General features: G+C 42.5%; 1 protein-coding gene across 2 annotated transcripts in view; it reads right to left on the reverse strand.

The window, feature by feature from the left end:
- The window catches only part of Pdlim1 (PDZ and LIM domain 1), a 45,022-nt gene that overhangs the window by 15,450 nt on the left and 13,470 nt on the right, over positions 1–16,102 (reverse strand). For both annotated transcript variants that reach the window (XM_047553441.1, XM_047553442.1), the window contains exons 2-4: positions 14,296–14,447; positions 12,315–12,399; positions 7,708–7,907 (exon numbers count right to left, since the gene is read on the reverse strand). In XM_047553441.1, coding sequence (XP_047409397.1) covers positions 7,708–7,907; positions 12,315–12,399; positions 14,296–14,447 — 437 coding nt within the window. The remainder of the gene's footprint in view (positions 1–7,707; positions 7,908–12,314; positions 12,400–14,295; positions 14,448–16,102) is intronic.

Consider the following 16,102-nt stretch of genomic DNA (forward strand, 5'->3'; position numbering starts at 1 on the left):
AAATAAAAGTTGGGCATGGTTGCAGACTCCCAGCAGCTCAGGAGTCTGAGGCAGGAGGATTGTAAGTTCAAAGCCAGCTTCAGCAAAAGCAAGGCACTAAGCAACTCAATGAGACCCTGTCTCTAAATAAAATAAAGATAGGGTCAGGGATGTGGTTCAGTGGCCAAGTACCCCTGAATTCAATCCCTGGTACCCCCCCAAAATAAATTAATTAATTAAAAGTAAAATAAAAAGGGCTAGGGGTTGCCAGGCGCAGTGGCATACACCTATAATCCCAGCAACTCAGGAGGCTGAGGCAGAAGGATCAGGAGTTCAAAGCAAGCCTCAGCAATTTATCCAGGCCCTGTCTCAAAAGAAGAAATAAAAACGGTTGGGGATGTGGCTCAGTGGTTAAGTGCCCCTAGGTTCAATGTTTAGTGACAAAAATGGGAGGTGTGGTTCAGTGGTAGAGAGCCCCTGGGTTCAATCCCCAGTAACACAAACGAAAACAAAAGTTAAACTTAAAAAAAGTAAAATTAGATGAAAAGGCAAAAGAACAAGAGTAGTTAAAACAATTCTGAAAAAGATAAAGGAAGGAACCAGTCTACTTAATTTCAAGACTTACTTTACAGCTCTAGCTCAAGACTGTGGTGTTGACAAAGGGACAAATATACAGATCAGGGAAGCAGAATGGAGAAAACAGAAACAGACCCTCATAAATATGACCCACTGCTTTATTTTAATGAAAGTGCAAAAGAAGTTTAATGGAGAAAAAGACAGCCATTTGAACAAATGATGCAGGAATAACCACTTGCTGAATCTCATATGCCATAAAAAAAAAAAAAATCAATTCAAAATGCCTCAAGACTTAAATGTAAAAAGTGAAAGTATGTACTATTTAGAAGGAAAAAAAAAAGGTCGAAAATTTTCAGGCTCTAGGGCCAGACAAAAAAGTTCTTAGATACCAAAAGCATGATCCATAAAAGGACAAAACTGATAAAGTGAACTTCCTGAAAAGAAACAACTTGCTTTGTGAAAGATCCTGTTGAGAGGTTCCAAGGACAAGCTCCAGACTGGGAATAGATGTCTGAAAACCACCTATCGACCAAGGACTAGTGCATGAGAAGACGTTCAATGCCACTGCCCAACCAGAAGACGCAAGTCAAAACCACAATGATATATTACTACAGCTCAGAAAACCTAACACAAAAAATAGTAATAACAGCAAATGCTGGAGAGGACATGCAGAAACCGAATCATTCATACATTGCTGATGTAAAATGTAAACTAGTACAGACGCTGCGGATCAGCTTGCCAGCTCCTTGAAAACTAAACATGTAACTACCTTCTGAACCAGCGACTGCACTCCTAGGCAATTATCCCAGAAAAATGAAAATGAATACTTGCACAAAAACTTTTGCATGAATTTTAGTAGTTTTATTTACAATAACTAAAAACTAGGCACAACCCATATGTCTTCCAGTAGGTGAATCGTTAAGCAAACTGTGGGACATGCCTAAAATATTCAGCAATGTAAAGGAAGAAGCTAGGATAAAACACATAGGTTAAAAAAAGTCAGTATGAAAACAGAGGACTTGTACAAAACTACAGACCAATCAGCCTTCACAGATAATCATAAAATGCGGTTCTTGCCCTTTCATCATTACAATAGATGTCTGGTTTGTGGCATCAGTTGTAATGTCTACTCTTTCATTTCTGATTTTTGTTGTTTGAGTGTTCTCTTTTTTCTTGGTCTAGCAAAGTTTTGCCCATTCTGTTGGTCATAAAAAATCTTAGTTGTGTGACTTCTCTACCAAATTCTCTTCTCTATTTCAGCTCTAATTTTTATTATTTTCATTGTTCTACTTTGGGTTTAGTTTGTTCTCTCTTCTAGCTCCTTAAAGTATAAAGGTAGGTTTTTGTTTTTCTGGGTTTGTTTAGTGTAGGCATTTAGCACATAAACTTTCCTCTTGATATCGTTTTTTGATGCAGCCTATAAAGGTTTTTTTTGTTTTTGGTTTTGTTTTTGGGGGTGGGGGTTTGGTACCAGGGATTGACATATTTGTGATTTTTTTCCAGATTTATTTTGGCTATTGATTTCTAGTTGCTCATTTCTTCCTTTGTGGCTGAAAAAGATGTTTGGTATTACCTCAGTCCTTTTAAGTTTGTTAAGACTTCTTTTAAGTGGCCTGATCTGTGGTCCATCTTAGAAGAATATTCCACATCCACTGAACAAGGGAGGAATTGTAAATGGCATTGTATTTTTAATTTCAGTGAATACATCTTCAATACCAGAACAAAGAAAAAGGCATTTGACTGTTGTATGCTTATCTTGTGTCCTGTATATTTACTTGGGTATATTCTTGCTGAATCCATTTTATTAGTTCTAAGGGTTTTAGGGGAGATTCCATGCATGGCAATCATGTCGTATATAAACAGAGACAATTTTATGTCTTCCTTTCTGATCTGTATGTCTTTTGCTTTCTTTTCTTGTCTTAGTACATTGACTGTAACTTACAGCTCTGAGCTGAAATAGTGGTGAGTGCCCATCCTTGCCCTGTTCTCCAGCTTTGGAGGAGACCAGTCAACTTCTTACCCTTAAATAGGATCTCAAGGAGATATCTGCACAATCATGTTCACAATAGCCAAGGGGTAAGAACAATCTAAATATCCATCAACAGATGAATGGATAAACAATGTGATTTTAAAAAATGAGATACTATTCAACCTTTAAAAAGAAGAAAATCAGCCGTATGTTGCAACATGGATGAACCTTTAGGACATTATGCTAAGTGAAATAAGCCAGTTGCAAAGAAAGACAAATACTGCCAGTTTCCACTTACATGAGGTATCTAAAGACATCAGCTTCTCAGAAACAGAAAGCAGAATGGTGGTTTCCTGGGGCATGGGGGAGGGAGGGAGGGAGGAGTCGTTCATTGGGTACACAGTTTCAGTTTTACAAGATGAATAAGTTTTAGAGATCGGCCGCACAATGTGCATGTTGTCAACACTACCGTAGTATACACTTAAAAAATGGCTAAGATAGCAAATTGTATGTTATGTGGTTTTTACCACAACTTAAAAAAAAATACTTAGAACAGGGGGGAAACAAAAAAACAGAGAGGAACAAACTTTAATACATATAAAAACCTGATCAAATCTTCAGAGAATTACACAGAATTAAAAAAATAAGCCAATCCCAGAAGGTTACATACTTTATGATTCCATGAATATAACATTCCTGAATAACAGTACTGTAGACATGAAGAGCAGATTGCCAGGGGTGGACTGGACTGGGGAGCAGAGGGAAGTGGGTGGGGCTACAAGAGGCAACATGAGAAACCCTTGTGGAGATGGAAATGTTCTATCTTTTCACTGTCAACATTCTGGTTTTGAAACTGTTGTGCTATAGTTTTCAAGACGTTATTATCAAGGGAAACCGAGTAAAGGGCATAAGGGATCTCTTTGTATTGTTTCCTAACCACGTTAAGAATCTATGATTATCTCAGATGAAAAATTTAATTAAAGAAGTCTTTTCCTGAAGTAGTAGATGTTACATGCTAACTGGAAATGATGTTGAGATCTTAGTTTTGTTTTGTTTTTTTAAGGTAGGGGTAAAAAGGAGGTAGACTCAAAAACTCCTTCATGTCTCACATTCTGAGAAATGAGAACCTAGGTATGCATTGCCCCAACCTGATGACCCCGATGTTCACAAAAGGAAAAAAGAAAATGAAGTTCTGGGAAACCCTGTGTATTGAGTTTTAGAAGGGATACCTGGCCTGAATGCTGCCCGTGTGTTAGTCTTTGATGGCACAGATGTTGGTGCTGTGGTAAGAAACCGGAGGAGTAATCACAGGCACCAAGAGAAGGACAAGGAACACCCAGATACCCAAGACAATTCTCTGTGGGCTACGGGCAAGGTTAGCTAGGTGGACAAACAGCCACCTTTGTGCTAGAGATCTCCTGATCCAGCTCCACATGAGTCAGGGTTAACATAATCCCTATGATATCATCTGAGTCAAGAACAAGACATTCCTTTATTTCCACTCCACCTGCTTAGAAATCTACCTTGTGAATGTGGAAGGAAGAGCTGAGAAAACAATTTGGAAGAGCTAGTATTGTGGGATTACTCAGTTGGTTATGGGAGACCAGCCAATTATTCCATGGAGAGACCTCCCTCCCCAATTCCATCAGGAAATTGATTAACTCTACTAGATGCCCAAACTTACACTACACCACTGGGATAGAAAGGAGTTATAAGTCATCACCAAACCTTCTCCATAACATTTGCCTACATGTGTCCACCCTTGGGGATTCCCCAGTACTCAGAATTGCTAGGGATAATGCTCCTGATGGGCAGTAAAATCAGTAATAAGTGGCATTCGCTGACCATTAGTGGAAGCCAGCCACCATGCTAAGTACTTTTTACACATCGCATTGCGTTCTCTCAACAATCTAATGTGAGGAAGCTAGTATGAACCCACCTTAGAGATCAGCAGACAGGGTCTCAGAGAAGTTATATGGTTCGCCCAAAGTCAGACAGCTGATAAGAGGCAGAGCTGGCATTCGAGGTTTAGGCCCCACGATCTATAAAGTCTTTGGGAAGTATCTTATAAATAACGAAATCCAGCCTCTGAATTACCAGATTTTGATCAAAGCCCCTAAAGGCAACTGAAAGAGGGAAGGGCTAGCTGTCTACTGAACTGAGCAAAAATTCCTTCACCCACCTGATACACCGTAGGCTAGGTGCTCAATAAATGAGTGTTAAGCTGAACTGCCTAGAGGAAATGGCTGTTGCTGAGGACACCCCCCCAGTTGTGTGTGGAGGAAGGAGGGGTGGCAGAGGAACCCCTTGCATGCCCTCCCAGTTGGCAATGCTGTTGGTATTCTGGCTAGACTGGGACACAGCTGTGCAAAGACCTACAAGACAGATAGCCACACACACACACAGACCAGGATGCTTGGAAGTGCATGGGACAAAGAAACCCTGGGTGAGCCCCAGGGAATGGGTGATGACCTCAGATGCAAAGTATGTAGTGAGCCAATTCTGGAACCTCAGCGAATTTCACAGACTAAACAGTGGGGGCCAGCAAGCGCTGGGGACTTGTGCTGACTGAGCCGGCAAGGTTACCCTGTGGCTGCTGGGTTGGCAGAAACTTTCTTTGCAGAGAATTTAGACCAGCAGGCAGAGATCCCTACATGGACAGCATGGCTGGGCTGACTTGGGCAGATCCTTGAGCTGCTGGTATTGTTTCTGGATTCAGCCTCAAAGAGTTGAGAATTGGGCAGAAGTTAAGCCCCCTTTGCTGGGAAAATCTGCAAGGAGACTTTTGATAAAGACTCAGAGGCCACACCGTGGCCAAAGAGACTGACAGGAGGGGACAGTTTCAGACTCAATTGTTTCAGACAGCGGGTGGAGGGAGCAAGCAGGGAGCATGAGAGAAGAAAGAAGACATTAATACAGGAAAAATATCCAAGGCCATACTAAAAATATTTTTTAGGCACATATTTCTCCCAGCACATAGCAGCTCTTTCAATTAAGGATGTGTCATTTCCTGGGTTATTAAATCCAGATCATGGAACATTCCACTCTGGGATAGTAAAAGAGGGTCACGTTCTCAGCCTCCCCCGGCACCAAAGCAGCAGCATGTGGGGACTACAGCCCTCTGTGTTTCCACCGCTCCTCACAACACCGGTGAGAAGCTTTCCCTCAGAGTGTGTCCATGGAAAGCTGGGGAAACCAGCATGGCAATCTTTCTCAAGTATCCCAAGTGTCCCTGTGGTCACCCTGAAGGACATCATCAACTCAAGCAGGTAAGGCTTTTCTGGAACCAGAATGTGGAGGAAGAACAAGCAGTAGTGGCCATGTTGCCTTGGTTACTATGATAAATACCAGGATCCATCAATGTCCTCTGGAGCTGAGGTCACACAGCAAAACAATGTACAGCAATGTAAGATACTGAGAGACTAATAATCATAGTGTCCCCTCAGTGTCAGGCACAGGGACCTGCATGCAGTGGGTGCCCAATAATATCTGCGCCTCCTCTGGGGGTAAAAAGGAGATGACATGCACAGTAAGGCCAAAGCATCCTCCAGAGTCTGGAACCTCTAGGCCCTTAACCTCACCCATCCTGCACTCGAAGTGATTGGTTTGCAGTTTAAATATCCTAAAAGTTGGGCAGATTATTAATAAAGATGAACTTGAACTAAGAAAATTTAATGGCAAAGTGGGCTTCAGAGTTAATACAAAAATTGAGGGATTCCAGGTGGCAAAGACTCTCAGAACTCTGCAGTGTGAACCACGCCATGTTTTCCAACAAAACTTGAAAGTCATCAACATTTAAATTTAAAAACCAGGAGATTTCAGATAAAAAGGGGCTTTCCAACTTGTGTTTTAATAAAAGTAATCAACAGAAATGGGAAATCTTGGCTTGCAGGGAGCACCTGGCCGGAGCCAAAGAGCAGTGGCCCCTCTGGGGAAGGCACACACTGCCCAACTGCCACTGGTCACTTCCCCTGCGGGTGTGCACTTGGAGCTCTGCCCTCAGCTCCCTCCTGCTTCCTTTGGCCTGAGTGGCACCTCCTAACCTATTTTAGCCCCTTTCCACCCACAGAAAACTGGTCCCATCTCTAACACTCCATCCTCACACCTAGTTCCTTTGTAATATTCTGCTGATATTTCCAGGTTCACCCACAGAGTTTGTAATGGAACAGTAATGGGCCCTCCTGCTGGGAAGATCCCGGAGACTGTTGATAAAGACTCAGACAGCTGTCAAATGGCATGTGACAGAAGGAGACAGTCCCAAGCAAGATATGTCTGCAGCCCCTTCTACCTGCAGCCCCATCTCCTTCCTGGTTACATGTGCCCCCCCCCCCCCCCCCCCCCCCAATCAAAACCCATTCCTGTGGACAAGCGCAGAAGGGCACACCTTTAATCACAACCACTCAGGAGGCTGTGGTAAGAGGACTGGAAGTTCAAGGCCAGTCTGGGAGATTTCGTGAGACCCTGTCTCAAAATAAAAAATTTTAAAAGGACTAGAGATGTAGTTCAGTGGTACGGCAGAGAGCTTGCCTGGCATGCACAAGACCGAGGTTCAGTCGCTAATACTAAAAAAAAAAAAAAATTCTGGGGACAAACATTTATATCCTCATGGATTTCTGTCCATGCTTTCTGGTCCAGTATGGGAAATAGCTGACTCTGCTTCCCGCAACTGTGCATGATGTTTTCCTTTGCTCAGATTAGGTGGGAACACAAACACAAACTGCACTAGGTTCTCTCAAGTATTCCCCAGCTCAAAATACTAAGGAATTTTTCAGCAAGGTGCAGGGCTAAAGACTGTGATCAGCAGATGATAAGTATAGCATTCAGGACAAGAATACCAACTGGTCTCAGTGATGACACAATTCGTTTGTCCAGACACACACTTTACTTGTTATTTATTTTTACAACAACTCTGCACAGCAGGAGGTACTTTTCCCTATTTATGAATGCTGAGGTTCCTCCCTGGAGTAGTAGTTCAGCCTCCTCTCACCTGTCTAGATGAACCTGGTGCTGGTGTAAAAACCCTCTTCCAGGGGCTAGAGAGATAGCTCAGTCGGTAGAGTGCTTGCCTTGTAAGCACAAGGCCCTGGGTTCGATCCCCAGCACCCAAAAAAAAAAAAAAAAAACCAAAAGCCTCTTCCAGGACTGACCTGGATGGAGGACAATGAGCGCCTGGGCCTACTTACGGTCTGCCATTCGTCTCCTCCCCGCTGGCTGCAGTCTTGGACTCCACAGCATTGTTGAAGCTGGAGATGTTTTCAGAAGAGTAGAGGCCAGCTGGGTTGTTGTACTGATTTTTGATGACCCTGGGGGCAGTACTGGAGGCAGGTGAGGCAGTAAAGGGCACGGCACTTCGGTTGTGGGCACTTCCTATGTGCAAGATCTCCTGCAGGCAGGGAGCAAAGGCAAAATCAAGGTGGGTATCCAAAATGCACTCCGTAATGGGCAGTGCAGGGTGAGAGCCAGGGAGAGGTTTCGGCTGAGCCACAGTGGCCCTAGGTCAAACTTTAGCTGAAGAGCTCTGACAGACCCACTGAGATGCCTGGGCAATGACTGAGGAAGCGACCCAGATGGGCACCTGTCCCAGTTCACACCCTCTGAATCAGCTCTGCTTTCTGATTCTTCCCTGAGGCCCAACAAAGCCTGACTTCTGAGTACCCCTGAGGAAGACACCCCTGGATGCTTTGAACTGTCAGGATCCAAATCAGAGCTAAAGCACCATTTTTTTTTTTTGTTTTGTTTTGTTTTTGTTTTTTTTCCAGGGCCTAGGACCAAACTCAGGGCCTTACGCGTGCAAGGCAGAGCGCGTGCAAGCGCTCTGCCACTGAGCTAAATCCCCGACCCCTAAAGCACCGTTTGAGAGAACATTCCAGAGGGATTAAGGAATCAAGAAGAGAGGAACATGCAGTGGCTTAGGTCAGTACAGAGCAGGAGACAGAAGGTAGAGGTCAAGTCCCCAGGACTAAAGAGGTTCCATCAGCAAGATAAGAGGGTTAGAGAGCTATAGGGGTAGCTGACTAGGCAGAAACGGTCTCAGTCCCCACAGAAAGGGCCAAAGGGGAGTAGGACTATTGTTCCTGGTGGGAGAAAGACAGGGTTAAGGAGACAGAAGGTTAAGGGCTACCTGTTACAGGGGCGGTACCTGGTACCTGGCAGAGTTGCAGAAAGGACTTTGAGTTCCTGATGTCCTCATTCCCTTCTCTTTGTAATTTGAGAATGCACCCTCCACCCCCACCCTAGCACTGCTGAAAGTCCCACTGGGGCGGGGGAAGGATAATTACAACTACAACCTGTAGGAGCTTCTGTACAAACACCCAAAACCACTTTTAAACCAATGTTCTTTAAAAAAAAAAAATAAAAATCACAGGTTTTCTGATGACTCAGTTAGCAAGGCCCTTTCTGCTTGAATGTTCTGGGTCAATCCAATGCATACTCTGTGAAGCCTGCTAAAATGAACTGAGTTCCTAAGAAGATCTTCCTGAACCCTGTTCTCTTTCTGAAAACACCCAAGCCCAGAAAAGATGCTCCCAAAAGATTTCCCATCCCTCTGTTAGTTGCTTTGCCTTTCCCACTCCCTAACCACCACCACCCACCGCCTCTTTTGTAAATGCTGGGAATCAGACTCCATGTGGAGGCTCTGGATTCCACCCCCAGCACTGTCCCCGCCCCACAAAAAAAAAAAAAAAAAAAGTTCAATATTTTCTTAGAAAACATTACACATAAAAACTAACAGCTTGCCAGTAGTGGTGGCACATGCCTCTAATCCCAGAGACGTGGAAGACTGAGGCAGGAGGATCTCAAGTTTAAGGCCAGCCTCAGCAATTCAGTGAAACTGTCTCAAAATGAAAAATAAAAAGGAATGGAGATGTAAGTCAGTGGTAAAGTACTCCTGGTTCAATCCCCAGTATCACCCCAGACCAAAAAAAAGATAAAAATATTTTTATAATTAAAGATTCCTTTTTCACTATTCAGATGGTCTTCCTCTTTGACAAGCTGGAACCCATGAGATTTTACTGTATAAATTAAGTTGACCTTATCCATATCAGATAAAAGCCAAACCTGCAAAGGTAATCACAAGTAGAGACATACAACAAGAAAAAAATTCAGTAGTAATCCAGGGATGGTTAAGTAATTTTATGGCACAACTACTCGAAGGAATCACATGAAGTCCTTAAAACCGGTTGTGGAGACAGAGCAGATCTACAGATGGGCTGCCTGGGACTCACCCACTCGGACTACAGCACTGTGGACAGATGACCATCCAGGATGGTCATCCTTCCTCCTCTGTCTCACACAATCCCTGGGAGCAGCACAGAATGTTGAGCTCCAGAGAAAGCCCTGTCTTGGCTCAATTTTTTGCAGCCACTTCATGTGTGACAATGGGCAAGTTATACCTCTCTGAGGCCATTTTTCATCTTTAAAATGACAACAAAGTCCTCACAAGGGCTTGGTGCGACATATTAGTGTATCAAGCACAGCGTCTGGCACATGGCAAGTATCCAACCAGGGTCCATTCCCTTCTCCCTCCATAGAAATGTATTTCCAATTAGAATGGAAGTCTGTGGAAAATTCAGGTTGGAAATTCTGACTTTGTTTATAAAGAATTTTTGAAGAAGAATGTATCTGGTTTGTACATAAAAGGAATATCTCTAGCCCCATGGGAATACTGGTCTTTCCAGAAGACAGGCGGATTTAGGGCTTGCCTTTTGGAAGGGATGATGTAATTGTTTGGGCTTTGTATTTATCAGTCTCCAAGGAAACTCAATAATGAGGAAATACAAACTAGGTGTGTAACTATGCTGACCTCAGATAAGCTGGGGTGTTGGTTGGCTTTACATGAACTAACAGATCTTTTTACTATAGATGAACTCTGCTCCTACTCATTTGTTCTCTAGTTCAGCATGGCCAGAAGCGGAAGATTTGGGGAAAATGAGAGGTGAGAAATTTTGTGTGTGTGCGAATAAAGAATTACTGGAAACAGGAGGAAAATATACTCAAGTTAGATACTTAAACAGTTGAGAATTTTTCTTAATCTGAAGAGAACTACCCTCCAAATATTAATACAAATAACCAGATAAGTTTAAGATGAAAAAATTCGAGTATAATACAGATAAAAAATATAACTAAAATATAAGTGGTTATTTAAGTTAAAGCTAGGATTTCAGATATGCCAAATTAAAACAAAATCATTCCTTATATGTTATAAAAATGTCTGAAAACTTAACATGTTAAAATTTAACATTTATAGTAAATTTAATTAAGTGGCTGAGAAATTAACTGTGGCATGTATTAAATGACTTTACACAACAGCCAGTCTATGGGCTCATTTTATGAGGTTTCCTAATAGGGCTTGTATAGAATAACATGTTCATGGAAGTTTTGAAATGGTAGGTGCAAAATGATCCTTAAAGTAATGGGATTTTTAAGTATGATTTTTATTATATTGGAAAAAAATTTTAACATTTCTAAAATTTTAATGAGAGACATTTGGAAAAACATACATACAACATTCAACTTACACACACTACATCCAACCATTCAACTTACACACACTAATGTACCATGCAAGTTCAATTTCATACAATTTTTGCTGTATATATCAAAGACAGTTAGGTGCATGTTATCCTTTGATGAATCTCCATTCACCATAAAAACCAGTGAGCCGGGTATGGTGGTGCACACCTACAATACCAGCTACTAGGAAGGCAGAAGCCAATGGATCACAAGTTTGAGGCTTGCCTCAGAAACTTAGTGAGACCCTGTCTCAATATAAAAAATAAAGGCTAGAGGTGTAGCTTAGTGGTAAGAGCACACCTGGATTCAATCCCTAGTACTAAAAAAAAACAACAACAAAAAAAAAAAAAAAAAAAAAAAAAAAACCCTAACTAGTGTCCCAAACCTAGAAAAAAAATAAACTTTCAAATCTTTAGCCGGAGTTAAATGTGTAACAATCACAAACCCTTCTAAAGTTTACAAAAGTTATTATCAACTTATTTATCACTAACAATTCATTCAGTTATCCAATACCATGTTAGGTGTGAGGAATTTTACAAAGATACTCTAAACATTCTTCTATTTGATTCCCTTATTCCAAAATAAGAGTACCCATTCACTATAGATAATTTAGAAGATGCAAATAGGGAAGAAATAAAATCACCTATAAGCTAACTGCTGAGGGACTGATCTACTAACATGGGATCGCAGGATAGTCAATAGCCCTGGGAAATTCTATTTGGCCATCAAATTGTGCAGTAACTTCCTACTTCATTTTTCAACAATAACTACTACTTCGTTTTAGTGATTTTAAAGTCTCACTAGAAGTTACACTGTAACAGAAAATAGAGATCTCCACCCCAGGACTCATAGGAGGACACAGCGCAGAGAAGCAGGGTTTACTATCAAATTCTCCCTTACTTCTTCCAGGTTCTGTCTCAGGATCTAAAGTTACTGTCATCCTTGGGACGATCTGTTGGTATCTGAAATCCATACAGAGCTGAGCTAGCACCTCGACTTTGCCGTGTTTCTGCCCTGCGCACAGGAAGACTCCACCACTTCCTAATCACCCTCCTACCCCCGCTTCCAGCTTAGGCTGAGATCCTGGCCCTGGGGGTTTCCAGCCCTTTCCTCCCACAGTTCCTTTACGGGAAGAAATGAACAAGAGCCAGATCCTGGCAGTGACAGTGGAGGGCTCTCCAGGCCATTTTATCCCCAAGCCCCAAGAGCAGGAAAAACCTGGAATATGCTGGAAAGTGGCTGGTGGTAAGAGCAGCAGCAATGATGAGCAAGAACTTACTTGGGGTTCCGAGGCTAGATTCATCTTATATGGATGACGCTTTCCTTCCTCAGTCACTAGGGGAGACCAGACTTTATGTTCCGATCTGCAACAGATGAACAACACTGTTGTTTCATTCATGCTAAATAAATAACAGTCTGCCCTCCACATCCACGGGTCCCACTTTCTCATGCTGAATCAACTGCAGACAGACAGGAAATGAAATAATAAAATTGCATTTGTACTGAATAGGTAGATTTTTTTTGTGATAGTTCCCTAAACAATAAGGTATAACAACTATTCACATAGTGTTTACATTGTATTAGGTATTATAAATAATCTAGAAATGATTTAAAGTAGATGAGAGGATTGTACAAGTTATAAACACACACTGTACCATTTTACATAAAAGACTTGAGTATCCACAGATTTTGGTATTCCCAGGGGTCCTGGAACCAATTCCCCATGGACACTGAGGGAACTATATATGTTAAAAACAGATTAGAAAAATCCCCCCACCCTGGCTGAACTTGTACCCTCTGACTGTGCATCCTGACATGATCTTATTCTTTATTTGTTAGCCCTGTGATCTTTCAAAAGTCCTAATCTGATAGCATCTATGTGTGAGGGCTCCAGAGACACGGCCCTGAGGAACTTCCCAAACTGCCCTGACTTCTTCCAGCCTCAGCCTCCCTCACTGCATTCTGGGTAGCTGACACCAATCACGAGGCTCCATGTTCCTATGCATGCCTCATACTGCCCATGTCTGCTCAGGACAGAAGGGGTTTCTCCTGTATCTTGACCCAGTGTTCCTGGCCCACACCAAATCACCAAGTTATTCATGAATCTTTTCTGGCCCATATCAAAATAATACCTCCTTTCTTGAGCTTGCAAAGGATTTTCTTCCTAACAAACACACAGCAATGATCTTAGCCTTGTCTCAGTTTTCATTAGTGTGGGGTTTTTCCCTCTTTTGCAGGTGGGGAACATTTATACTTATGTTTACCTAGCACAGTGCCAGACAGACACAAGACATGCCTATTCAGTTTGTTGGTAAATGAATCAAAAATCAAAAATGAATCAAGGAATGCACAAGTGGCTTGAGAGAGGGCTTAAAGAAGAGGTTCTGAACTTAGAAATGGGGACAAACATGAGGATAAATATACTCTTGTGGGGTCATGATAAAATAGCACACCTCCCATAAGGTAGGACTCTGAAGTGTACAAAATACTTTGGACACACATTCCCACTTGATCTTCCCGCCAATCCTGTGGCCCAAGCTTGAAGAAAGCAATAAACATACTTCACAGATGAGAAACTGATGAAGAGCTGTGGAATGGTCAGTGAGACATTAACAGGTAGGTCACAGATCAAAAGGGAGACTCTGAACATGAGCCAACAGGAAATAGTCATTGAAGGTTGTCAGATTGCTCCTGAAATCCTACCTTTGTAGAAGCCCTTCCTACTAAGACTAAATGAAAGAAGAATTGAAATTTTACCCTAATTATAACTCCCAAGGTGCTCTCCTCGCTTGTCTGTTCAGCCCCCGCTCTCCTTTCTTGAAATGCACTGAAAGTCACGCTCGGCACTTTGCCTAAGGTGTTGAAGTGCTTATCTGCTACTGGCACAGTACCCACTGCTCAGTAGAGGGAGGCAGGAGCAGCATCCTAAATTGTTTCTCAATGGTCCCCAGGGGTGAAAAAAAATCTTCATTTCATTATACATAATGATATTCAACTGATTTTATTTCTTCAGAATTTTTGGTTACTTATGTTGGATCAGGTGAAAATGCAGCTATCTTAGAGAAACAAGCCCATGCTATGAGAAGCAGCACTGTGAAAATGAGCAATCTGAAATTCCAATTCTACAGACCCTTTGGCGTGCTTACAGTGTGCAAAGCACTCAGCGAGGTGGCTGTGTGGGGTTCTGAGATGGGGAAGGCAGTCCGGGCCCAAGCAGCTTCCAGTCAATCAAAAATGAACACACATTTCCATGGCCTCACCTGGCTACCGTGAGAGTCATATTGTCTGTGCAGCCCTTGATTTTGTTCTGAGCCTCCAAGTGCGTCATATTGCTTGTATTTTCCCCATCGATGGCTGTAATCACATCTCCAATACATAAATTAGCTATAGCAGCCTTGCTTCCAGGAGTGACCTGGCAACAAAGGGGAGAACAGGCTAGTTACTATTTGTCTCCAGGGAAACCTCTGTGTAAGTGACCACCAGGTTAAATATTCACTGAGGATGGATCAAACCATTTAAAAACGAAAAGACGCCTGATACCGTAAGTTTAAATAATAAGTATTTTATACTTATTTGATATGTTATCATTTGCAGAATCCTTCTCTATACAGATCCTTACAACAACCTGTGAGAAAGGAGCAGCAGTATCAGTCCTTCATTTCAGAGACCTGGAAACTGAGGCTCAAAAAGATCTGTGACCTAGGCCTAGATCTGTGATCACCCAACTAGTATATTACTATATTACTAGTCATCCAACTAGTCTATTACAGACCCAATGAACCAGTCCCAATGTTCTTCCCACTGAACCTTGTTACTTCCTTAAAGTAAGTCACCAATTAGTTTTTTTAAAACGCACATACACAGAGAACATTATGTACAATAACATCTTACTTCTATAAAAACTAATATATGTTAATACAGGCATGGAAGAAAACTGGACACTGCAACCAAACTTTCACAGTTGTACATTTCCATAATGTGTTTGTCTTTTTACAGTGAGTTTGAATTTATTTTTGTAATTTTAAAAAGAATGAAGGTTATTTTTTAATATGGGGAGTATGGGTTTATACCAATCCATTTCTTCCCACTCCAGAAGTTGGTGGTGATTAGGGTCCTCCTGGGAAGGTGGATGGTTTTCTGCAAGCTGACAACTCTAAACCAGTGGCTCCTAATTTCAAGACCACCAACACTTGAGGGATGCCAGTCAATGGCTGCAATAGGTTCTCAAATCCGTCTGTCTATTGAGCATTACATGTGGACTGAACAGATATCATGTGTCCCACAGATGTAAACTAATTTTCAAGTGAATACAGATGCTGGTGTGATGGATGAAGTGCAAACTCATTTTGAGTAGTACTAATGTCATGACTTTCCACTATTGAGCATTAGGTATTTTCTAAACCAAGACATACTAAGAATGTTAACTACCATTACTCCAGAGTCAGTCCATGACTTTTTTTTTTTTTTTTTAATACACTGAAAGACCTCCCTGGATAGGAATCCAAGACCCCCAGGAGCAGGGCGGTGCTAACACCCCCAGACTCAGTGCCCACAGCTGTGGCTCTGCCCCCGCTTGAAGAAGGCTGTTGGCTCCTGGGACTAAGGGGGGAAGATCTTGTGGACACAGATGTCTCCATAAGGCTGAACCGCAGTGAAGAGGTCCTCCAAGGTAACAAGCCCTACACCTCTGCAGTAATGGCTTTCCAATCAGCCCTCACCAAACCGAAAATGCCACCCTGGTAGGGCAGCCGGTGGGTGCCACTGCCATGGCCCACTCCCTCCTCCGCATCCTGGCCCCCCAAAATGAGGGGTGGTGAGTTGATCCTTCAGTTCCCTTCCGGCGTGAACACGCTATGACTTTATCAGGCAAAGTCTTACTGGAATGTAGCAGGATGTGGACACCAGAGCAGAGATCTTGACCTCCTAACCTTCCTCTCTGGCTTTCCCATCATCTGTTTACCAGAGCCCTGGCTCTCGGGGAAAAATGAAAGCTGGAGATCCAGGGTTCAGATCTTCCCAGACAGCCACTGGCCGAGACGATCTACGGGGCCAAGCGCAGGCTGCTAG

This window comes from Sciurus carolinensis, chromosome 5 (assembly GCF_902686445.1).
Source record: "Sciurus carolinensis chromosome 5, mSciCar1.2, whole genome shotgun sequence".
NCBI classification, from domain to species: Eukaryota; Metazoa; Chordata; class Mammalia; order Rodentia; family Sciuridae; genus Sciurus; species Sciurus carolinensis.